Here is a 24,379-nt window from a genome sequence, read left to right as displayed (position 1 = left end):
AGTCCTTTTGCTTGCCTTCAGTGTTCCTCCCTCTCCCACATATTGTGAAAGCTGGTTCTTTCCATCCCACACCCCACAACCTCCTTGGAGCCAATAAGGCTCCTGTACCTCCCCTGACAGCCTCTCTTGCCACAGGCACGCATGGTGGCTGCTGCCACCAACAACCTGTGCGAAGCCGCCAACGCCGCGGTGCAGGGCCATGCCAGTGAGGAGAAGCTCATCTCCTCTGCCAAGCAGGTGGCTGCTTCCACAGCCCAGCTCCTGGTGGCCTGCAAGGTGAAGGCTGACCATGACTCAGAGGCCATGAAGCGGCTCCAGGTGAGTCCTAGGCTGCCTCTCAGCCCCTGTTGTTTGAAGGGTGGCTGGGAGTAGGTGAAGGCACATGGATGCTCTCCAGGGCTCATGCTCCCTGCCTGTGTGCCATCAGTGGGAAGTACATTGAAACACAGGCTCCAGGTTGCTTGGATTTCACTGCTAGCTGCATGCCAGGCATGTGAGTGATGCTGGGCTGATCAGCTTGACAGCATTCAGGAACAGTGACCCCGCACAGGAATAACTGAAATGGGTGTACTTCCTAATTGGTATTCAAGAGGTTAATGTGGGGCTGGGGGGCATGTTCTGTAGCACTGTTAATCCTTAGAGGCCATGGCACACAAGAGGTTAAGAGCCCATGTGTTAGGGGTTTAACATGGGGTCTCAGCACTAGGGCCAAGGGCTGGGGAGAGGCAGCAGGGCTGCCTCCCAGTCCCTGCCCTGCTGCTCAGAGAGGAGCCAGAGCCTGGCTGGGAGCAGGAGCGCCTGAAATGGTCATGAGCGAGTGACAAGGCAGCGAGCCATGTAAAGGAATCCCTGCCTGCAGCTCCCAGCAGTCCTGGCTGCTAGTCCTGCCCCCAGCCTGGGGCAGGAGTTCTTCACACCCCGGGCAGCAATCATACCCTGGGGCTGTGCCTCACACTGACACTGTCCTCCCTGCTGCAGGCTGCTGGAAATGCCGTGAAGAGGGCATCAGACAATCTGGTGAAGGCAGCACAGAAGGCAGCTGCTTTCCAGGACCATGATGAAACAGTGGTGGTGAAGGAGAAGATGGTCGGAGGGATTGCACAGGTGAGGAGTAACACTGCTCAACAGGGCAGGAGCAGCTCTAGGTGCCACCAAAAACTGTGTTGCCTGTCTCAGAGGCATATCCTACCACCCACCAGCACAGGTCATGTCTTGAGAGAGCCTCATAAAAATACTGTGAGTTCAGCCATCCCACTGAGCACCAGATAAATAATGTGGCCTCACCATATCCTGCCACAAGTAGCAGTGGATGATGGTGCACGCTCCCAGGAGTGTAAAGCCCTGGCTTCTTGGTGCAGAGCCCACAGTATCCCAGCATCTGTGACACGTGGAAGAAACAGGGCTGTGGGTAGAGGGTGAGATCTACCCAGTGGGGTGCCACAATCCCAGTGCTGGCTCCCTGCAGCTGAGACCCTCTACACAGCACATGGGGCTGAGCCCAGGAGCTGTGCTGTTCTCCTGTATGTCCAGAGCACCATGCTCCCATCCCAGGGACAAACAGCCCTCGTGCCCAGTGAGGCAGAGGCTGTGAGGAGAGGGAAGCATCAGCCAGAGGAACCGGCTCTGGGGTTGACATTGCTGTGGCAGAGGCTCTGGCCCATCCCTGTGGGAGGCAGTTGTGACCCGGGGCTCTCTCCTGGCAGATTATCGCCGCCCAGGAGGAGATGCTGCGCAAGGAGCGGGAGCTGGAGGAGGCACGGAAGAAGCTGGCGATGATCCGGCAGCAGCAGTACAAGTTCCTGCCCTCGGAGCTGCGGGACGAGGAGCAGAACTGAGCCGCACGCCCTCCGCTTGCTGCACAGACTGCTGCCTGCCCACCTGCCCACTGCCTGCTCCTATTTAAGACGACCTGCCACAAGCGAAGGGCTGCCTGGGCCAGACCAGAGCTCTGCCCGCACCCAGAGCGACGGGACTGACTCAGCTGCCCCTCCAAGCCGGTGCCGCACCAGCAGCTCCGCTTTGCTGCCCAGCCCACCTTCCCATGCACACCCAAGGCACAATCAGAGCGCTCGGAGGGACTCGGTTGGGGTGGGAGCCGGGGCTGCACTGGCTCAGGGCTCACCCGCCAGCCCCGGGGTGCGGGCCCACAGAGCTCTCCACTGCAAGGGGATATTTACTTGTGCCTTTTTCCTTCCCTCTCGTGCCCCTTTTTTCTCTCTCCTCCGTGCGGGATGGGGACAGGCGGGTGGCTTGCCCTTTCCTGTGCGATGGCGTGCAGGGAGCAGCCACCCCTCGCTGAGTTCTCGCGTGGAGCTGCCTTTCACCTCCAATGCCTTATCGCTGGCTGAATCTTCCTCTGCATTTACCCTGGAAGGCCCTGAGTCCACCCCATGAGTATTTTCTTCAGCCCAGGCCCCTCTGGGGAGCAGCAGGGCTGGAAGCCACAGTGCCTCCACTCAGGATGGGGGATGATGTGATGAGTTCACCCCCAGAGCTGTTTTTTGCCTACCTGCAGGGCTTCCCCCTGACTGCGGCCCCAGCCAGCTCTGCCTTCCTCCTTCTTCCCAAGTGCCTGCATTGTTTTCCAAGATCTGCAGTATTTTTGTAACTTTTCAATTTCTTTAGTATTGAGCCTACAGCTTTCAAAGTTCATTTATTTCCCTGCCAGCTTATGCCCTTCCCACTAACACCCAGCTCACGCCGGGGTCCCGTCGCCCAGCATCCCACCCCTCCTTGGCTCCGGGACCCCCTCCCTTCCCCTTTGCACTCGCTGAGGCTTCTCTCACCGTTTTGATACTTTAAGCATCCCATATTAAAGATTGAAGGAAAACAGCTCCCCTCCAAGCCTCCGGGGTGGGGTGGGGGATGTCAGTGTCTCCTCAGAAGGACGCATTCATCAATAAAATCTGGTTTTCCTGCTTCCTTGCCAGCTGGGTATCAACGGGCCTCTCCAGGAGACAGGGAGGGCAGGGGGGCCTGGGCGCCTTCCCTCCCAGCAAAGGGAGGGGGGAGTGTACCACGGGTGCTTATACAGCATGGAAAATATTTGAGGCACGTCCAGCCCCAGGCACCCGGCAGGCCGGACCCCCACTGCCAGCCATGTGCTGGCCTCGCAGGTGCTGCCAGGGGGCCACCACTGCAGGAGGGGATCTTGGGGATTTTGTTTCTGGAGGATTTGGGCTTCAGGGAAGGCAGGGCGGGTATTTGTGTGTGAAGTTCAACTCCTAGCCCCATTCCTCCTACCAGCCAAATATATTCCTGGGTAGGGTGCAATAGGGGTGCAGGTGGGGGACCTCCCACCCCATAGTCACTGGTGGCCCATCCGTGGGGAAGCCACAGTCTGGTGTGGTGTGGGTCTGGGAATGTGGTCGGAGCCTTCCCGGCTGCCAGCGTTGATCTCACGCCCCGAAATAGTCCCCCAGAGCCAACCTGTGCGGGCAGCAGCTGCCCCAGCGTGTCCCCACCTGTTCCCACCCTGTCACTCAGCAGGGATTTGGGGGGCCTAAGCAGTGGCAGGGCAGGCAGGGGTGATGTGGGGTGCAATAGGGACATTGAGGGGTGCAGCAGGGGCACAGGCAGGTTGGCATGTGTCCTTTGCCTCTGGGGCTGTTCCTGGTAGTGTGAGCTACAACATCATCTGTGGCAAGGGCAGCATCCTGCAGTATCCTGGACAGAAACCCCCCATCCCCTTGTGGTCACGTCCCTGGGGGTGTGGAGGGGCTGTTTCTCCTAAGACACTTACCCCTGGCCAGGCTCCAGGGTGGATTTGTGGCTCTCGCAGGCATCCCAGTCCTCCCAGCTGTCCCCTGACAATCTGCTCTGGCCTGACCCAGCACCAGGCTCTCACCCAGGTACCGGCTTGGACATGGGGCCCTTTGGAGTTTCCAGCAAGGACGGCGAGCGGGCACAGCGTGGCAGCAGCTCCGGCCTCATCCTGGCTTCTTGGGCACAGGGGAGCTCCAGCACCCCTGCACAGGGCTGTAAACATACCACTGCAGTGTCCTCCAGCTTGGGTACAAGCAAGAGGTGGTGGGATAAACACCAGGGAAGGAACATGGGGCTGTAATTAACCACTGCCCCTCAATCTCACTGATCAAAGAGTTACTTTGGCAGGCAGGTTCAGGAAAGCACATACAGAGATTTGAAGCTGGGATGACAGAGTCATAAGGTGCCAGGCCTCTGCAGGGATCCAAATTCAGCTGAGTTGGAAGTTAGTGGGCAAATCATGTCCCAACTTTTTGGAGAGCCCAGGGATCGGGTGATAAGCTGCAGTACAGATTGCATCTGGAAAGGTCCCATTAGTTGTCAGAACAAGCCTTTCCTTGGGAGTAAGGTCTGACCCTAGTGTGAAATATGGAGGAGATTGTCATCCTTGCTTGGAGACCTTAGCCCAGGACAAGCCCAGTCATTCAGCAGCAATGGGAGGGATGTGCACCCTCTCTGCATCCCCTTGTCCCACATGTTACCATGGAGGATGGGCTTAAGGGCAGATTCATGGACCTTGGCTCCCTGATGATTCCAGCAGTGTCCATCAGATATGGCTCTGGTGCCTGGAGCAAAGGGGAGGAGAGGGGAAGGGGGCAGAGAGGGACAACAGCATCCTTTGGGTGCATGTCTGAGGGCCAGCCTGGCTCCAGGGCAATTTCCTTGCTGCCTGCACTGTGCCCATCGTCATCTTTGCCCCGTGCACTCCGCACATGAAGTTGCTCAAGCCCATGAAGTTGCTCCAGGCTGAGACATCTTGCAGAAAAACAATTATTCTCTCCCAGGAATGATGGGAGATGAATCTTCCTCCTCCCCTCAGAAGCCACATGCTGGCAGTTACAGACTCTCCTTGTCCAAATATGTGCCTAATTCATCAGTACAAAGAGCTGCTCTCCAGAGTCCAGCAGTGGCCCTTCTGCTTTCCCCATGGAGCCAGCAGCCTGCTGGTCCTTGACTGCTCCTACCTTTCCTACGCCCTCCACTATCCGGGCCTGACACTTTCTCCTGATACCAGCCTAAAAGACACTTTTTCCAGCTATCAACAAGTATTTTTCCTCTCTTCTTGAAGCACTGGTGCCGAGAAGTTGTGTCAAGCAAGGGCTGGCTGCATCCCAGGGGCAATGGGCTGGGGGAGTCTGTGTACCCTCTTGTCCTCATCCCATCCCATCCCATCCCAGCCTTCCACACGTGCCACACAGCTCCCATGGCCCCTCCACCAGCTCCTTCCATCCCCCCCGACCCACAGCCCACCCTGCAGCTGGGAATGTGCCAGAAGCATTTACGATCGTTATTAAAGTACAGGTTATTTTTGGAGGAGCTGGGATTTGAAGGGTTTGCATTTTTTTGCCTGTGGAATACAGTTTATTTAGAGCAGAAAGATGAAGAGGGGCAGTGAGCTGCCTGTACACCCTGTGTCTCTCTCAATTGCTGCTCTATGCACTGTGCATGTGCCAGGTGTACTTGTGGGTGCCAGGGGCAGTGGCACCAAGGGGCAAGACAGAAGAAAAGTGGGTGTCAAGAAGTCTGCACGGACCTCTGACCCTCCTGCCCCTCCAGCAGCTGGATGGGAAAGGCGGGGACTATGCTTACTTCTCTCCTGTGGGATTTTCCCCATGTGGGCAATGCCAGCCAAACATGTTCCTCGGTGCAATCACAGCCTGAGTGTGTCCTCTACACTTCAGTGCCAGCCCGTTGGTGCTCCCAAGTGCCATGCCAGCCCTTGAGGTGTCCCCAAGCCAGTGCCAGCAAGCAGGGTTCCTCAGGCCCCAGGACACTGTGACAGGGAATGTACCTAGGGCACTGCCATGAGGACAGCTCTAGCTGGAGCCACTGCCACCAGGGTACCCATCCCCAGTGCCCCAGGATGTCCCTTGCCCGGTGCCACTGGGGTATAGTGCTACGGAGTGTCCCTCATCTAGTGTCACAGGGGTACCACCAGAGCGTTGCCCCGGTGTGAGCATCACCCAGTGCCACAGGGGCACCCATAGCACAGTTTCCCGGGGCGTCTCTTGCCCATACCCCCGGACTGTCCCTAGCGCAGTGACCCGGGGTGTCCCCCGCCCCGTGTCCCGGTGGGTGCCGGGCGCCAGGGCTGCGGCGATGCCCGCCGGGGGCCGCCCCCCCGTCCCACTCGGTGCGAGGGCCGGTGGCGAGCCAGTCCCTAAAAGGTGCTGGCGGGCGGCGGGGGAGGTACCGGGGCAGCCCCCGCCCGGCACGGCCCCTCCCAGCTTTTAGGCAGCTCGGCGGGGCGGGGAACGCAGTGCCGGTGCTCCCTCCGCTCCCGGTGCTCCCGCTGCTCCCGGTGCTCCGCGTCCCTCTGCCGCTCCGCGCCTCGCCGCCGACACCCCGCCACCATGGAGGCCATCAAGAAGAAGATGCAGATGCTGAAGTTGGACAAGGAGAATGCCATCGACCGTGCCGAGCAAGCGGAGGCTGACAAGAAGCAGGCGGAGGATCGCTGCAAGCAGGTGGGTGTCCCACGGGCTTCCCTGGCATTTCCTCGGTACCCTCCGCTCTAGGGGTGTCCAGACCCACGACCCTGTCTCGCTGGGTGCCCAGCCCTGGGGATTCTGCCCCACTGATTGCCCAGCCTGGGGACACTTCACTCTCTAGGATCACACAATCCCCATATTGATCTCCCCACACTGTCTGTCCTGCTCCTGTCCCCAGAGTCCCCTGTCCCAAGCATACCTGGCTCAAGGACCTTGTCTCACTGGGTGTCCCACTTGTGGATGCCAGCTTGACAACCCTTGAGACTTTACCTCTCTGGGACTGTATCCCCAGGGACATCCCTCCATATGTATCTGTCCCCAGGAACCAACATTTCAGTCTTCTTTCCTTGGCCCCTTATGCTGGTACACCCAAACATGTCTGATCTCAGTGGGATACCCCAGTTCCACCTCCCTGTCCCTGTGCCAGGGAGAACCCTGGGGACTGCGTACTCCAGCTGCAGCCATAAAGACAAGGGAACACAGATTGGTGACCCCCAGAGCTGTATCCCCAAGTCAGGAGCTCTCCAGACCCCTATACAGGGAAGGAGACCACCACCCCCTTACCTCCACCAGGCTCAGGGATGATGGGGGTCCTGGCAGCTGCTTATACCAAGAGGACCCCAAGGACCCGTAGACCCATAGTTGTCAGAGGATATGTCCATGTTTTCCTGATGTGCTCCCCACAGGCTGGGTGTTCCCAGGAGAATGGGAGGACAGATCCCCTTCCAGCCTTGCTGACACCGCCATCTCCCCTGACCCCCACCCTTTGTGCTTTCCCCAGCTGGAGGAGGAACAGCAGGGCCTGCAGAAGAAGCTGAAGGGCACTGAGGATGAGGTGGAGAAGTACTCCGAGTCCGTCAAGGAGGCCCAGGAGAAGCTGGAGCAGGCGGAGAAGAAAGCTACAGATGTAAGTAGGCATGCCAGCAGCTCCTCCCCTGCACAGGCTGTGGACCTCAGGGGGGGGCTAAAGGAAGAGGGGGCCCTTATATGGAAAGCGTCCGAAGGGAAGACTGTCAGGATCCCATTCCTTCGATGTTGGCACTGAACTGGGCTGATGGGTCCTGTGTGGGATGTGATGGGCAGTGTTGGTTGCTGGTCCTGTCTTGAGCTTTGTGGGTAGCCTACAGCCTGGCTCCCCAAAGCTTACAGGGACAGATGTCCCAAGATGTGCCACAAGTCCCCAGGCACGCACCTTCTCAATGCTTGTAGGAAAAACTGCGGTGCTTGCTAAACTGTGGCACAGCAGAGAAATGGAAAAATCTCTTACTGTGGTTAGCTGCTGAATGCTGGCTGCAAGGAAGAATGCTTGGGGTGTGTGGAAGGGGATTTGGGTGGATTTGGGGTCCAGTGTGCTACTTTGTACCCTGAGAAGGCAAGGCCAGGAAGAGTTTTATTTAGTGCCATGACTGATGTTTCTCCTAGGAAATAGATCCCTCTGGGGAGATGTTAGGAAGGTGTTGAAATTGGCTTGTGCCTGGCCAGGATGAAGGGTGGAACAGCTGTGTGCGGCCACGGGGCCGCTTGGGAATGGGGTATAACGACCTGTGGTGCCACACAGGGTATTTGACACCCTATAAATAAATCCTCCTTTTGATAGCCAGCCCCTCTTTGATGAAAACCAACCCTGGAAACTGGAGGAGAAGCTAAAGGAGAGCCGTCTGGAGCACAGCCAGCAGGGCATGGCCAGGCTTTTCAGGATTGATAACAAAAAATTCAATCCCAGCTGGTTTACAGAGCTAAATGGGGGAGGATGCGTCAAATCTCTGAGGCCGCCGCCAAGGACAGGGGTGAGCGGACAAGGACAAGCGGTGGCAACGCCACTCCTGTGGCAGCCCAGAGGCCCTGGACTGCAGCCAGGGGTCTCCTCAGACCTCTTTGCTGATTCTACCGATGACTCTCCTTTAAAACATTGAGAATCCTCTGGAAAGGCATATCCAACCTAGCATGGGGCAGGAACGTCAAGCTGGGCAAGGTGGCTGCTGTGTGCAGCAGGGTTCACACTGATTTAATTGGTTCTGTGTTGATATGAGACAGGGCAAACTCAGTGTGGCTGAGAGCAGATGTGATGTTCACAGTGCAGGGCTCAGAGGAAGGGGCAAACGGTACTGGGCAGATGTCAGCTTGTCAGATGTTGTTGCTGCCAGTGGGCTGTGCAATGACATCCTGAGCAGAGAGGGTGTTTCCTTACTCTTGGTCCACAGCAGTTTGGCAAATCTGTGGGCTTCAGCAAGGAAAGTCCCATTCCAGAAGATACACCAGAAGAGAGCCACAGGGGAAGGGCCAGAACAGGAGCCATGGTAAAGGAGCAGAGTCAGGCTGGAGGTTGGCTGCAGCAGGGCTGGGGCTCCATCACCAGCACAGCCCTCCCAAGTCAGTGCCAAAGCCTGGACAGGCTGCGCCATGTGTGAGGCTCTGGAGTCACCCCTTCACACCAGGGACTGGACGTGCTGACAGCCCTAAGTGTCAGTGCTGGTGTCACCTCCTCCCTGGTGCGAGGTACAGCACAGCTCCTGCTTCCAGCAGAGGAAGCACTGGGTGGACCCCCAGAGAACACCCACCGCAGGCACCCCCTGTCCTCCCAGTGGGTGCCTGTGAGCACAGAGTGTCCTAATTCCTCAGATGGCTCGGGCTCATACCAGTGATCCAGGCAGCCTCCTGCTCTTGGCAAAAATGCCAATGCCTTAAAAGAATAAACACCCACCTCAGTATGGCTCTGCCCTGCTGCTGGCACTGGATGGTGGGCACAAAGGCCGTGGGGACTGCACTAAACAGTGCAAAAACTTGGCCCCAGGCACTTGGAGAGGTAACAGATAGTGCAGGAAGCAGGGAATGTCTGACTTTTGATCAGGGAACTCCACAGAGCTTCCCAGCAACTCTGCGAGCCCATCGTGGTCCTAGAAACTCTTGTCCCCAGGAGGGACAGCCCATGGTGCCTGGGTCAGGATGGGCAAGGACTGCTGGAAATGGTGCAGCTGGGACAGCAGGTTTAGGCCAGAAGAGCCCTCTCCATCATCCTGCATCCCTAGTATTGGCCTGTTTCCAGCCACCCCGGAGGGGCCTTAGGGAAACTCTGCCGCTCCCAGGCCATGATCCCAAAAGCTTCACTAGTGTTCCCGCCCCAGCTGCTTTTCCCAGCTAAGACTTTGCTCTTATTTGGTGATTCCCTGAGCTGGTGGGAGGGAACTGGACTCTGCTGGGAAGTGACTGCATCTCGGGGTGGGGCCATAGCAGGAGGCACCTAGCCTGGCTACTGGGGGATCAGGGTGGCTGCCTCCCAGCCTGTCCCCCTTCTGACTGCAGCTGGCTCATCCCAGCCCCACTGCTGCCAGGAACCCTTGTTTCTGCTTTGGGCCCCCATGTCCTAGCTTGTGCATTAATGACATCCAGGCCTCAGACTGGGAAGGGGCAGTACCAGCTGGACTCAAGGCCAAGCCCAAGGTTGTGTGCTCCCAGGAGACCCACAGTACCACCTCTTCCTCTGCCTCTTGGCAAGGGGACATGGATCTGCAGGGTGCAGATAGCAGTGTGGCTAAGTCACCCCCAGGACCCCTGGCCCTGGAACTGATGCCAACTGGTGAGGTCAGCCTGGGAAATGGCATTCCTGGAGGCAGGTGTGAAGTGCAGCCAGGGAGCTGTCAGTACATCTTAAGGGAGGATTGAGTGCCAGCAGCTCCAACTCCTTCTGATGGATCAAGACATGTGCCCCAGCCAGGATGGAGAGCCAGGAGCTGGACGTTTGACCTCCCCCATAGGGCACAGTCCCCAGGGCAGGAGCTGCCAGGGTCTTCATGGGCCTCATGAGTCTCTGTGGGGTTGCAGTACAGGTCCTCAACTGGGAAGCAGATACCAAGGGACTGAATGTGATGGATGCTGGACACCTGGCTGCAGCCTAGGTACCCCTGGAGGATGCCCAGGAACAGGCTCTGCTCATGCCTCTTACTGACTTCCATAAGCAAAAAATTCACAACCCTCCTTAGCTCTGCAACAATGGCTGGGGAGGACAACTGGGGAGCATGCATGGGTATGTGGCTCCTGTGGCCATGGGGGCTCACAAAGAACAGGCTCCAGCACTCACAGACTCTCTGGACTGCTGGAAATATCTGTTTCCCTGGCGTCCTCTCCATTGCTCTGGACTATTTCAGTGTGACTGTGCGGCTCTGCCTGGGGAGCAGCATGCCTCCCGGCCACGGAGAGAAGTGTGTGCCCTGCCTTGGGGCCACTGTGTGCCTTGTTTGGGTACCATGTACCCTTTCAGAGGGGACCATGCATGCAGACCCTGGGTGGGGGGAGACAGTGTGTCCTGTCCAGAAGCCACTGGGCACCATGCCTTGGCGGGGATGTAGAGACAGTGACCAAAAACTGGAGAGGACGACGCACCCAGCCCGGAGGCACCCTCTATCCTGTTTGGGATGAGGGGAACTGTGCATCCCTCCCGGCGTGGGAACTCTCTCCTGCCGTGGGCGAGCACCGCACGCCCAGCCAGGGGGAGCGGCGGAGCAGGTCGGTCGGAGGCAGCAGGAGCAGGAGCAGCAGCAGGAGGAGGAGGAGGAGGAGGAGGAGCAGGAAGGGATGGAGGCAGGGCGGGCGGCGGGAGCGGCCGCTGCCTGAGCGCTTCCTGCCCGAGCCGGGCGGATCCCATAAAGGGCTCGGCGGTGTGGCCTCCCCGCCGGCAGCCTCCGCCATGGCCAGCGCCAGCTCCATCGATGCCGTCAAGAAGAAGATCCAAAGCCTGCAGCAGGTGGCCGATGAGGCGGAGGATCGCGCCGAGCACCTGCAGCGGGAGGCCGATGCCGAGCGGCAGGCCCGGGAGCGGGTAAGGGCCGCTGGGATGGGAAGAGGAGGGCGGGGGGCACCCCGGCAGCTCCTCGGGATGCCCCGCCAGCTCTGGCCCCGCTGCCGGCATCCCTTCGGAGCCCCGGTAGCCGGGCTGGCTGCCCCGGCGCCCCGGGGAGCCGCCACCCAGCTGGCGAGAGCCCCGGGCAGGGAGCTCGGGGCAGTCCCTGCCTGCGGGCAGCCCCCGCCAGCCGCCTCCCTCCTCCGCCGGTGTGGCGAGAGGAGATGCTGCGCGCAGCGCGGCTCCCCAGGGCTTCCCGGCCGGCCGGGGCTGGGAGCGGGCAGCAGCCAGCCCTGCCTAGGGATCGGCAGCCTCCTGGGAAAGGATCCCTTCGCTCGGAGGCTGGCGTGCACAGCTCAGAATCCCACGCCCAGGCTCTTGTCTGGCTTCCAGCGGACTCTGCCGTTCGGGCTGCAGAGCTTTAGCTCTGTCCCTTCGTGGGGAAGAGCCGCCTCTTCACACTGCCTCAGGCCAAAATTTCCATTTTGGCAGCGGGGTGGCATGCCCAAGCTGCAGCTTTTTCCTGGTTTGTCTTTTTAGTTGTTGGAGCTTTCTGTTTTCTTCTTTTCTTTCTGTTTCCTATGCCCACTCATTCAACATTCTCGCCATATCAGGAGCGGCAGAGCTGGGTGCGGTACCCGGGCTGTTGTCACTCGGGCTGTGTGCGGAGGAAATGGCCCCTTCCTGCAGCCTCAGATCGGGTTCCCCGGTCACTGGGAGCTGCCGGGAGAGCTCATGTTCCCAGGTGTCCATCCGGACAGCCCTGACCCATTTTGGGGGTGATTCCCTGGGAAAAAAATAAAAAAATCTACCGATCCAGTGAGGTTGATGCTGCAGGCAGAGCATTGCCCTGTGGGCGCCAACTCCAGTTCCCCATTGGGTGGTTTGGCAAGGGACAAGGTGTCTGTGAAAAGGGTGATCCCGGGGCGGAGGCGGCTGTGGGGCTGGCAGCTATGGGGTTAGCAGTCATCTCTAAGAGGCACCGGCTCCACCCTGCCGATTCCTTACAGGGCATTGCCGGTGCTCAGTAGGGCCGTGCAGGGTGACAGCCCCTCGCTGCTCCCATGGTCCCCGTGCTTGGCTAGCTATCCCTGAGGCATTCCCAGTGCTGGAGCTTGAGGCTGGATGTGTCCAGGCGTTGCAGCCAGCCAGTCTTGCTGCAGCCTGTAAATAAGCAGGGGCCACTATCTCCTGGGTTGGTGCATGAAGCTGCTCCCCACGGTGAGGTCTTATTGCCACCCATCCCTTCATATTCGGGGGGTTGTCTTCCTTGCACCCCCCAGTGGGAAGCAGAGCTGAGAGCTGCTGAGGCAGCATTTCCTGATTGTGGCTATGGAGCAGGAGGCCTTTACCAAATGGAAAAGAGTGCAAGGCCAGGCGTCAACAGGCTGGCGGAGGGCCAGGGCCACTGCTCCTGGCCAGCCCCAGCTCCCAGCCCTGTGCGTGGGGAGCCTGGGAAAGGGAGGGCTCTGGTCCTGCCAGCCTCATCTTGGCCAGGCGCCAGCCTGCCAAGGGCGACTCGCTCCACTGCCCCCGCACAGTGCTGTACATCAGCTGGGGGGGCTCCGTGCTTGGCTTCAGGCTGCCCTGCTGCACAGGGCCCTGGGGGCTCCTGCAGGAGAAGCTCCAGGCTCACTCCACCGCCTCTGTAAACAGGAAATCCACAAGCAGCTCCGATCTCCTTTTCGGGAGCGAAGCTGCACAGGGCATTCCTCCCCCTTTACTCACTGCTCTGCAAACCCCAAATACCATCCCCGTGACGGCACGGCTGCTATGGCCAGCCTGCCCCAGCAAACGTGTCCTGTCCCTCTCCAGGGTGAGAACTGGAGGTGTGAGGACAAGGTGGGGCTGCATATGCCAAGCTGGTGCTGCAAGGCTGGGAGAAGCCAGCATCAAAGAGCCACTAGGAATGGAGATGACCCTACAGAGAGGCAAGGGAATGCATGGTCAGGCATGCCATTCCAGTGAACATGAGCTTGTTGCACAATGCCAACAGGAGTTCTGGGTGGTAAATAGGAGTAATCATTGAAAATGCTTTTTCCAATATCTGTATTTGTCATGGGGTGACTGATGGATTTCTGTTCCCCTAGGCTGAGGCTGAAGTGGCTTCCCTCAACCGCCGTATCCAGCTGGTAGAGGAGGAGCTGGACCGCGCACAGGAGCGTCTGGCCACTGCCCTGCAGAAGCTGGAGGAAGCTGAGAAGGCGGCTGATGAGAGCGAGAGGTGGGATGGAAAGAGGCAGTGGGAGTGGTATCAGGTCACTGCTGACTGCAGACAGCCCCTTAGTTTTGCAGTGGGGTCCCTCTGAGATGACCTTTTTGGGGTTTCTGTTGGTCTTCCTGCAGACTTCAAAGGGAGACCAAAGCCACAATGCAAAGAAGTCCCCCAGATACAGACACTCTTATCCAGAGCACACATAAAATCCTGAGAAATGTTACTGGTATTTATAAAAGCAGCAGACTGTAACCAAAGCCAGAGGAAGATATCAGTATGTTTTACTCCCCAGAGCAGCTTTCTGTGCTGAGGGACACAATAACAACCCAAGAAGCAACCTCTGTGCTGGTAATCAAGGTCAAATTTGAGGGCAAGACAGCCTCATTTGAGATTTCTACAGGGTGTCTGTTGCCCCATCCTCTTGGCAAGGATGGTTTCCTAGACTGGAGCTGTGCAGGCAAAGGAACTCGGGTTGTGTGGGAGTGCCCACACATGTCACAGCATTCCTGGCAGGTAGGTGAGGAACCTTTCCTCCACTGGCAAAGATCAGTTTGAGGAACAGCATCTGACTGAGAGGTGAAGAGTCTGCAGGAGTCTCTTCTGTGGAAGTTTGATAATTTTGTTTGTGAGCATCACCCCAAATGAGAAAGGCTTTGCCACAGGATGTTTTCCAGCATTTCCTAAGGACTGCCAGTCTGTCAGGCTGTGGAGGTTGTGCTGGCTCATCTTGGACTGCACACCTTTTCCCCCACAAACTTAGATTCAGGACCTGCCTCTTGAGGGGCACCATAGTCATACCTCATTCTGGTACATAGCCCTGGGGCCAGGTTCCACTTTAATTCTGCACAGGAGCATTTTTTGGGTACTGGTGGTGTGATCCTACCATGTGCCATCCTCCTCAAGCAATGTCCCGTGTCTCTGAAGCTAGAGAGTGGTATGGTTAGGGTACAGGATGTGCAGACGGGGAGGCAGGATGTGCAGATGACACCTTGACCCACAGCAGTAACATCCCCTGGCATGGTCTTTTCTCAGAGGCATGAAGGTCATCGAAAACAGGGCCATGAAAGATGAAGAGAAGATGGAACTCCAGGAAATGCAGCTGAAGGAGGCAAAGCACATAGCAGAGGAGGCTGACCGCAAATATGAGGAGGTGTGTGCCCCATTCCCGAGTCCTGGCACCCTGGCAGCACCCAGAGCCATCTCCTCACAGCCCTGTGCCCCCAGCTGGGGCAATCACAGAGCTAACATGGTTATTTACTGCCAAAACAGGTTGCCCGCAAGCTGGTCGTCCTTGAGGGAGAGCTGGAACGCTCGGAGGAGAGAGCAGAGGTGGCGGAGAGGTGAGCAGGGCTCCTGGTGGGCAGCATGCAGGGATCCCACACAGCCCTTGTCCCAAATCCCTGGCAGACATGGGGTTGGGGATGTCTGTCCCTGGAAGCAGAAGGGTCTGTCATTGGGGTGGTCCTTAGGATCACAGGCTGGGGTAGGGGTGTGCCAACCCACCGGCATCACGTCCTTGACCCTGTTCTCTGCTGTCCCCCTCCCGGGGTGTCCATCTTCCACCCCAGCCGAGTGAGACAGTTGGAAGAAGAGCTGCGGACCATGGACCAGTCTCTCAAATCCCTCATTGCCTCAGAGGAAGAGGTACTGGGGCAGGGGCGTGGGGCAATATGCAGCAGCCCCCTCTCTGTTTCTGTCTCTCAAACCATGCGAGCCACCTCTCTCCTTTCTGCACCACTGCCTCCACCATCGGCTCCCCTCGCCTCCCTCTCAGCAGGTGCAGGCCGGGCACGCTCCTCCATCCCTCCGTCCTGCTTCTCTTGGCGGGGCCAACGAGAGCTTGGCTGGTGGTGATGCATGAGGTATCCATGCAAGGAAGCACAAGGAATGGATGAACAGATGCGTCCCGGCAGCTCCTACTCTCAGTGGCTCTGCTCCTGGTCCACCTGCACTGAGTTTTCTCCTCTCTCACCTTGTTTTCTCTCTTTCTTTCCTGCTTCCCCATGCCTGTTCTTTCTGCTCCTGCCTCTCTCCTGCCCTCTGGCCCCACTCCCCCCCTCCTGCCGGCCCTGCTTGGGATGTAGTAAATGTGGTGACCTAGAGGAGGAGCTGAAAATTGTCACCAACAACTTGAAGTCCCTGGAGGCCCAGGCTGACAAGGTAGGACCCAGTGAGGCTGCTGGGGCTGGGAAGAGTGCATGCAGTCTGGGAATGCTGCGGTCTCCTGCTGGGGTAAAGGACAGCTGGAGGCATGCCTTGGGACTCACAGGTGCTTGTCTCTGTCTCTGCAGTATTCCACCAAGGAGGACAAGTACGAGGAGGAAATCAGGCTTCTAGGGGAAAAGCTGAAGGAGGTAAGGGGAGTAGGGCCACCAGTGAATCAGTGCAGGAATAAGCTTGCCATCCTGAAGGGGTTTTGATCCCATAAGGCCTATGTCCTCTCTCGGTTTCCTAAATCGCAGCCCTGTATCATAGCAGGTACCTGGGTCTGGGATGACCTTCATTAGTCTGTTCTGATTTAGGGTGTGAGCTCAATGGAGCACCACTTCTTGTCCCTTGCCTTTCCCACAGAAGGGCTTCTGGAGAAGGGTACCAGATATGCAAATAGGGCAGATTTGGTGTGCAGTGCAGCCTGCACCACCCATTGTGTTCTGCAGCTCACCCTTTCCTCACTCTGCTTCCCACAGGCTGAGACCCGGGCCGAATTTGCAGAGAGATCTGTGGCAAAGCTGGAGAAAACCATTGATGACCTAGAAGGTAAAATGTCCCCACCAGCCCCATATCCTTCTTTCCTGGGGCAGCACTGGACACACCATGCCCCTGGTGGGGCTGGACAGTGCTTGGCTAGAGAGAGGGGATGGGCAAGAGTTCTGGGAACAGAGAGGCTGGATGCTGCAGCATCTGATGCAGGAGCACAGAGCTTCTGGGGTCTGGGCCCTGCCCTTGGGTGGGGAATAGGGTCACATTCATGCTGCCTGTGCCCGCACACCCTTGCTGCCCTCAGCCTGCTGCTCACTGCCACTCTCTCTCTCCACTTGTGTCCTCCACTCTATTCCACCATCTGCTGCCTGTCTGCCCCCACCTGCAGATGAAGTGTATGCTCAGAAGATGAAGTACAAAGCCATCAGCGAGGAGCTGGACAATGCACTTAACGACATCACCTCCCTCTGAGCCCCACGCTGGGCACCAGCACTGCACCCGCTCCCTGCCTGTCTCTCCTCTCTCCAGCTCAGCTGTTTGCCTGCCTGGCCATCCCACCTCTCTCCCTACCCTCTCTGTCCTCCTCTGTCCCACCTAGCCTGTGCCTGTCCATCAGCTCCTTTGGGACAGGAGCTGACCTGGGGTGTTCCCGCTGTACCCCTCTTTGGGGAGACAAGATGTAGGTGCTTAGAGCTGTTTGTTCAGGGCAGGAAAGCAGCCCCACATACTGACTGGACAGTGTAGTTGTAGGCCCATGCCACAGCATTGCCCTGGGGATCAGGACTGTGCCTAGAAGCCCTTTGTTCTAGCAGCTCCCTCCTTGGCTCCCCAGTAGCAGAAGCACTGGGGACCCTGCAGCTCCAGGGCAGGGGGGCCATTTCCCCTCCATATACTTCCAGCAAAGTGCCCTGGTGCTGCTTGCTGGCCCCAGCATGGGGATGACCTGCATTGGGGAAGCGGCACCTCCACTGCCAAAGCTCAGGCCTGGGGGATAGAGGGTTGGATCCAACTGTGCAGACACCTTGTTCCCCGGCAGGAAGGCAACCCCTACTCCTCCCTCACCCTTCTGTCCTTTGCACATTGCTCTTCAGTTTGCATCTCATGACTTTTCTTTTGTGTTCTGTCCCTCTGGGTTAATGAGTTGATATCAATAAAATGTTAACATTGGTTTCTCCTTTGTTTTCTTCATGCCACTCTATCCCTCATCTCCTGCCTGTCTCATGTGGGTACTGTCAGCAGTATGATAGGGGGTGGTTGCAGGCAGCTCACAGCCACAGGTTTTCCGGGCTGACCATGGCTGAAACCCAAGAGGCTCCTGCACTGCCAGGCTGAGCGGGACAGGGCCAGTGTGCTGACCCCAGCCACCCTCTGACTCGTACACAGCTTTCCTCATCTCATGCCATCTTCTCTATGAGTCCTTTGGCGTAAAATGCCAGAGTTAGACCTAGTCCTGTCCATTCCCTGTCTCCACTCCCAGACATTGCCTACAAGCAGCAATCTCAGCCCTGTCATAGCTCCTGCATCACCTTCCCTTGGTGAAGAGGTTGGTGCTACCCTTCAGCAGTGACCTCTTGTGATCCCTAAATTGGTCCTGATCCACCTTCTCCTTCCTTACCACCCTACCATGTCCCAGAACCCAGTTTCCAAATTGATGGACCTACATCCTTGTCCCTGCACCAAGACTGGCTGCCTCCTGCCAGTCCAGCTGTGTCCCATCACTGGCTGGGGGTTTTGTGGTGTTTCCGGTGAAGGCTTTCAGAAATGCTGTCTTTTTTCACTAACTCACTTTTTTCTCTCTCTTTCCTGTGCTGCGTTGATGTCTCCATTTTCTCTAGAGCGCTCTCAGCAGGAAGCCGAGAAAAACCGTGTTCTCACTAACGAGCTGCGGGTCATCCTTACTGAACTTAACAACTGAACTGCCCAGAGCTCCTGGCCCCAGCCCAGCCTCCCTGCCCCATTTTGGCCAGGCTGGCTCCAGGCTGGGAGCCCTTCCCCACTGGGGTGAGGCAGGGTGTGAAGCCTTGCCTTATCCTTATAGGGATAACTACCTTGCTTGGGCAGGACAGGGAACCCCTCTGCAGTTGATCCATTTTTGTGGGAGAGATAGGAAGGGTTTTGGGATGCCCTGGGATGCCCACGTAGTGATGGCTGTCCTCTGGCATCATCCTAGTTCTGCTGGGGAGGGATGTGGTGGTTTATATTGCTGCCTTCCTCCCCTTATTGCAGGAGTCACTGGGCAGCTTCTTCCTCCTCACTCTGCTCACCCCAAACTGTGCAGGGAGGATCCCCTTAGAAAGAGATCCTTGGAGGGTGCTGGAAAAGCTGGGAAAGGAGCTGGAGATCCAGCAGCACCCACTGCCCTAACCTTGAGACAGGGAGGAGGCTAGCAGAGCACACTGGGAGATGGTGATAGGTGGACCGCAGTGTTGTTCTCTGGGGGAAGTAGGATGACATTTGCAAGTGAACATCAGAGGGAGACTGCCTTGGCAGCTGGCTGCCTGGCAGAGCTTATCCTTGTAGCCTTGTTAGCTCTGCTCCTTATCTCTCTCTTGTCCTCTGCCCACTCTCCTGGGCTATTAATGGGCTGTTTTCTCACTCTTTTTCTCCACGGAGCACTGCTGGGTCATGCAGCAAGCATTGGTTCTCCACTTCTGCTGCCCAAGGGTTTGTGCACATGCCCACAGCTGGCCAGTGGTAATGCCCCAGTGTCTGGCCAAATAATTGTACAGCACCTGTGCTGCAGAGTGCTCAGCCATGGGTAACGGGGCATGGAAAATGCTGAAATGTGGAAGAGTGGTAACTGTCTGCCCCATTGACCAGCCTGACTGGCCTGGCTTCCCTGGCATATCCCAGAATGGCTGGACTCATCCATGCCAGAAATGGGGCTATTTGTGTGGACTATGGTCCGCAGAGGGTGCCCTGTTCGACTGGAGGCCATTGCTGTACTGAAATGTCCGTGTGTGTGTGTGTGTGTGTGTGTGTGTCTGTCTGTCTGTCTGTCTGTCTGTCTGTCTGTGCTTGGTGTGGTGTGTATGGGTCCCGCTGCACCTGGGTACATTTGGGTTGTGTCTGTGTGCGTGGCTGGGTGTCCCTTGTATTCACAGAGAGCCTGGCCAGTGCCAAAGAGGAGAACGTGGAGATAAACCAGGTCCTGGACCAGACCTTACTGGAGCTGAACAACCTCTGAGCTGCCCTTGCAAGCCCCTATCCCTTTTCCCTACCCAACACATGCACCCCACTGGCATGCTCAGGATGTCGTCATCAGCTGAACTGCATCTTGGCCAAATCCACACCTCCATTGAGAAGGGAAGCTCAGCAGCCTTGCACTGTTGCTAAAAGGGGATCTTGTTTGTGCACAGCCTAACTGGCTCTGTCCTGTCTTTATGTTCAAATATTAAAGCAGTTTGACAATATGGATGGCTGTGTTTGGTCCTTTGGGTGGGTACAGGCACTGGGAGAGGAGGTGCAGGTCTCCCTCCCCAGTTGATGCATGGAGGGTCTGCAGAACCTCTGTGGCTGTGGTGGGCTCAGAACAATAACCACATGGTTTGGACTGCATTCCCTCATCTCTACCACTTCCTTGGAACGTAGAGGAAACCTCCAGTCTCAAGCTCAGTCCAAACTCACCATCCTCTTCAAGTACACAGTGATAAACCATGTCACTGGTGTGTCCCCTTCCACAGTCTGCATGCTATTGGCTTGACAACTGGGGAAGCCACAAAATCCTTGATGATGGAGGGTTCATGCTTATGACAATAAGGAACCACACAAGCACATGACCATGCATGCACACATTATTAGTTGTCAGGGTCTTCTCCAAGTATGGGATTAGCTGCTCACCCTTTGTACTAGTTGCAATTTTTATTGCCAGTGACTGAAAGCTTGCCTGAGGGACAGCTGAAGAAGCTAGCAAATATTAATGCAGGAGATAAAAGTGTTCAGGAAGTTTCTTCCTGGCTTGCTGTATTTTCTCCAACACAAATCGAGGAGCAGCCGGATGTGTCTCATTGCTGTTCCCAAAATGGGCTGGATTTCCTGGGGATGCCCAAAGCCATTATCTAGTCCTGCCCTTTGCTTTGGGCCTCTCCATGATGTGGACCAAACCCCGTTGTCCCACGCTACCCAGCGGATATCCCTCTAAAAGCACATTCACAAATTGCCAGGAAGCACAATTCATGCTGACCCCTTGTTGAGCCAGACCCAGTAAGAGACCGACAGGGATAGCTTTTGTTATTTGCTTTCCTTTATTTGCTGTGCCTCTCGGTTCAGGAAAGGAGGGTGTTGAGATTGCATCTCTTTCCTGCCCAGGTGCTGCTGGCCTCCCACCCTCTTAGTGGCCCAGCGATTCTGTTTGTGGTTCTAAGGCCTTTTAAAGCAGGGAAAAACATCTCCCCCTGCTTTTTTCTTCCCATGCTTCAGTTCATCCTCCCAAGGTTGCCAAGTCAGTCTTCTGTGAGCTGTAGCCTCCCACCCTGGACCTGCAGGAGCTGGAGGGGAGGACAGTACACGGTGTCTTGGATGGCTGAGCTGTCCCTGTGTAGGGGCTGGAGCTCCTCCTTGGGTCTGCCTTCCTCTTCTGCAGTGCATCAGCTGAGCAATTCTGTTGTTCTGAAGGTCAAAGCACCTTCCGGGCAAGGGGTTGTCTGCCTTCAAAAAGAACCAACCTGTAAAAGCACCTCTTCTCTGGAAGCCTGCACCCTGCAATGCAAACAGGCCTGCCCTGTGCCCGGTCAGGGTGCGTCCCAGTGCCCAGCCTCTGGGCGCCCTTCGTCTTCCTGCTGGGACAAAGAGCCCTTTCACACCCTCTGTTTTTTCCCCATTAGCTGCTGCTGCCTCCCGGTTTGGACCAGTCCACTTGACTTAACTGTTTACACCTCGCTGCAAGGGACTCCTTTGAATTGCCTGTGATTTGGCAATGAGATCCTGACTGCTATTCCCAGGTGATGCTCAGCCTGAGAAACACATGAACTACGTCATAATTATGCAAAGCTTTGCATTTCCTCCATTCTTCCAACCATCTCCTTTCCCCTGCAGCCCCACAGAGAGACAGGCCAGGGAAAGCTCTGGCAACATGGGGCACTGTGGAACTGCTGGCATGGGAGCATATCTTCCCACAGGTGTGCCCCGCACTGGGAACTGAAGTGCCTGTGCCCTCCTCTCTTCCTCTCTCTCCACCTCTCCCATGGAATTCAACCTTTGGATTTGTTTATTTTGGCCTGGCAGACTGAAGATCTCCCCAGAGAGCTTTCAGCCCTGCTGTTTGTTGCCACCCCATTCATATATCAGCACATTAACTTTAAGCAGCCTCTCACCTCTGCTCTCAGTTCCAGTTTTCTCATCTCTCCAGTGCCTCATTTAATCTCTGAATCCTTCCCGTTCGATGCCCTTGTACTACATACTGGAGTGGGAGGACCACAAAGAGCATCTGAGATATTTTGATAAGACACATCAAGTTGTATGTTACCCCTCATTCTCTCCTTACAGCTACAGTTTGAGACATTAGGGTGAGGGTCAGAAAAAAAATGTGTTGCTAAGTTGTGAGGGTTTTGTGAGGCCCTGGGGGATTTCAAAACAGGTCAGGCCCTCTAAAGCCAACTGCCACACAAATCTCCCAGCCCCTAAATCCATATTACTGACTTGTCAATGCCAGCAGAGGACAAGGCAGCTGGAGGGAAGCATGGATAACCATGATCACATGGTGCCATCTGAATTTTGTATGAGCATGCCCAATATGCAGGGCTTGGGGCTGTGCTGCCTGTTAAGAGTGTGCAGTACAGGAGGACATGTAACCCCTGATCCACTTGCTCAGGGGATCTGGACCAGCATTGGAGCATCTGCAAGACAGGCCTATAACAAGGTGATAGGCAGAAACAGACTCTCGAGGACAATTCATTGCCTTGGTTTAGCAGTTGCAGGTCACAAGGTTGACTTGTTGCCTTTCAGAGCAAAAGAAAATAAATAAAAAGCACTTGTTAACATGGTTCTGTTATGTGGTGTCTTTCTTGCACAATGTCTTCCCTGTGCTGATGTTTATTGTCTTTGGGGACTGGGCTAGGATCACCGTTTTGGTGAACTTCATAGTATTGCCTTAGGAGATGATAAAATCATTGGTGTTGCTATCACACTGGTCTATGCTTCAAGTGCTGCTTTAGAATCACCAAATAGCTGGGGTCAGAAGGGATCTCTAAAGATCATTCCCACAATGAAGAGGGGCACTCTCAACTAGATCATGTTACCCACAGCCCCATCAAGCCTTAGCTTGGATGTTTCCATTGGTGATGGATGGGGTGATCACAAAGATCTGAGACCTGTGCGGGCACCTTTGAACTTTTTCTGGCTATTGTACTTCCCCTTGTTGCTGGAGCTCTCCTGCTCCCTGCAGCTGGCAGAGACAGGCTTCCTTTGCCTGTCCAGCCAGCAGCCCACAGTGACCAGGACCAGGGCTGCTACAGCACCTCAAAACACCCACCCATCTGCTGCTGCACTGCAGAAAGGAGTGGGGTTTTCATGCGGCTATCACCTGCAGCAGCCAAGTCATCTCATGATGCAGATAATCCTCACACTCTTCTATCCATTTGGCCATGTCCATGTTGGCCTGGTCATGTTGCTGCAGGCTGGGCTGGATTGTCAGCAGAGCCTGAAAGAACACAAGAACACCAAGAGTCAAGGCCTGGTGGATGGAAAGGGAGATTATCAGATCTGGGCGGGAGGGAGCAGGGGGCTGGGGACATTCAGGATGTCCCAAAGCCTCTCTGGGCACCTGCCACCATTGAGAGCCCTAGGCTCCTCTTTCTTCAGCCCCAAGCACTGTTCTGTGCCCTGTCCTGCCCTAAGGTGCTTGCATTTCTTCTCGTTAGAAACCCCCTAAGCATTGCCCCCATCCCTATCCAGCCCAGCATTCCTCTGCATGCCCACTCCCTGGTCACCAGAATCCAGGTGTGGTGGGGCTGGGGCAGCCTAGTGATGTCCCTGGTGACACCTCCTGCTGTGACTCATCCTGATGTTGCAGCCACCAGTGCTGGATCTCTCAGCTGGCAAGCCCCAGCCTTTGCCCCTCAGTGGGTCCTGGCCATCCTCACCCAGGAGCAAGCTCCCAGAGGCTCTCTTGGCCAAGCAGGCAGAACCCCCAGAGCTGTAACTGAAAGTAACAAAGGGATTGTAAGTGGATATCCCTGGTTTATAGAGTGAGATGTGACTTTCTCTGGGCCAGGTGGGCTGACTCTGGGCTGTTTTGCAAAATCAGTATGAAATCTTAGGCAGGGACAAAACTATTTCTCTCTCCTCCGGGATCCCTTGTGCTGGGACATGACTCGGCCTTGTAAATCCTGGTGATCAAGCCAAGCATCAGTCGTGTCCCTGGAGCAAACAGAAAAGATCCTGTGACTCCCACCTCCAGATACCAACTTGCTGGCTGCAAGGACAAGCCCATGAGCTGGTGGGGATATGCTGGGACCCACATCTCACTGCTCCCCTGGGATTTCCCTGGTTCAGGAGAGCCCTCTGTACTCCACGATGGAGTGCTCTGCTGTGAATTGTGCCTCTTAGAAACAGGGCCTGTTTCCCATAACTTAATGAAATCCAGACTCCTCAAAAGCCTTCTGTGACCCATCTGCATGTGTGCCAAGAGTGGCATGGGCGCGGTGTTTCTGCTGGCTCAGCAGATGCAGAACTCCACATCCAGTGCTCCTGTCCAAAGTCTTCTGGAGGCCAAAAGGGTGTGTGTTGGGGTGTGGGTGTCTGTAAGGAAAGTGCCCTGAGCTGGCTTTGTGTGTCAGTCCCGTTGAAACGGGGCTGGACCGGAGGTGCCAAGCGGAGGGCACACAGAACCACTGGGGGTGGGACAGCCTGCACATCTCGCCCAGCCCTCAGGGCCGCACTCACGGGGGGGGCCAGGCTCGCCTGTGAGCAGGCTGCGTCCCTCAGGATCACGGGCCGTGCCAGGGATCATCGAGTCCAGCTCCTGCTCCTGCTCCTCCACAGGACCGCCCAAGGGTCACGCCGTGTGCCTGAGAACGTTCACCAAACGCTTTACTAAGCTCTGCCACGGTAGCGCTGTGGGCCCCGCCCCGGGGAGCCCGTCCCGGTGCCCGCCACCGCCGCCCGGCCGGGCCTTTCCCAAACCAGCCCCTCCCGTGACTGACGGGCCCGGCCCCG

The 24,379-nt window shown here is 56.6% G+C and overlaps 2 protein-coding genes and 1 long non-coding RNA gene across 11 annotated transcripts; 2 read left to right on the top strand and 1 right to left on the bottom strand.

Moving 5' to 3' along the window:
- Positions 1 to 81: 81 nt before the first annotated feature.
- LOC306814344 (talin-1-like) lies at positions 82 to 2,919 on the top strand. The gene is made up of 3 exons (XM_079330303.1): positions 82 to 318; positions 979 to 1,104; positions 1,704 to 2,919. The coding sequence occupies exons 1-3, from the start codon at positions 142 to 144 to the stop codon at positions 1,833 to 1,835; spliced, it is 435 nt and encodes a 144-aa protein (XP_079186429.1). The 5' UTR covers positions 82 to 141; the 3' UTR covers positions 1,836 to 2,919.
- A 3,226-nt stretch (positions 2,920 to 6,145) lies between these two features.
- Positions 6,146 to 19,636, top strand: TPM2 (tropomyosin 2). 8 transcript variants are annotated; one of them, XM_079330634.1, is made up of 9 exons: positions 6,146 to 6,452; positions 7,258 to 7,383; positions 13,401 to 13,534; positions 14,558 to 14,675; positions 14,795 to 14,865; positions 15,094 to 15,169; positions 15,817 to 15,879; positions 16,213 to 16,282; positions 16,614 to 19,636. In XM_079330634.1, the coding sequence occupies exons 1-9, from the start codon at positions 6,339 to 6,341 to the stop codon at positions 16,694 to 16,696; spliced, it is 855 nt and encodes a 284-aa protein (XP_079186760.1). In that variant the 5' UTR covers positions 6,146 to 6,338; the 3' UTR covers positions 16,697 to 19,636. The 8 variants fall into 8 exon arrangements, with proteins under 8 accessions (XP_079186760.1, XP_079186759.1, XP_079186761.1 ...); XM_079330633.1 differs by having other exon boundaries at positions 6,153 to 6,452; positions 19,330 to 19,636; XM_079330635.1 differs by lacking the exon at positions 15,094 to 15,169 and adding an exon at positions 15,610 to 15,685 and having other exon boundaries at positions 6,225 to 6,452; positions 19,330 to 19,636.
- On the bottom strand, positions 19,478 to 24,104 carry LOC306814503. 2 transcript variants are annotated; one of them, XR_013777182.1, is made up of 2 exons: positions 23,831 to 24,104; positions 19,478 to 23,363 (listed from the first exon to the last, which is right to left on the bottom strand). It is a non-coding gene; the product is annotated as an uncharacterized lncRNA (long non-coding RNA). The 2 variants fall into 2 exon arrangements; XR_013777183.1 differs by having other exon boundaries at positions 19,478 to 22,862.
- Between the last annotated feature and the right edge of the window lie 275 nt (positions 24,105 to 24,379).

This window comes from Erithacus rubecula, assembly GCF_903797595.1.
Source record: "Erithacus rubecula genome assembly, chromosome: Z".
In the NCBI taxonomy this organism is placed as follows: domain Eukaryota; kingdom Metazoa; phylum Chordata; class Aves; order Passeriformes; family Muscicapidae; genus Erithacus; species Erithacus rubecula.
The sequence above is the reverse complement of the archived record's forward strand: the minus strand, read 5'-3'. Positions and strand labels throughout refer to the sequence as shown.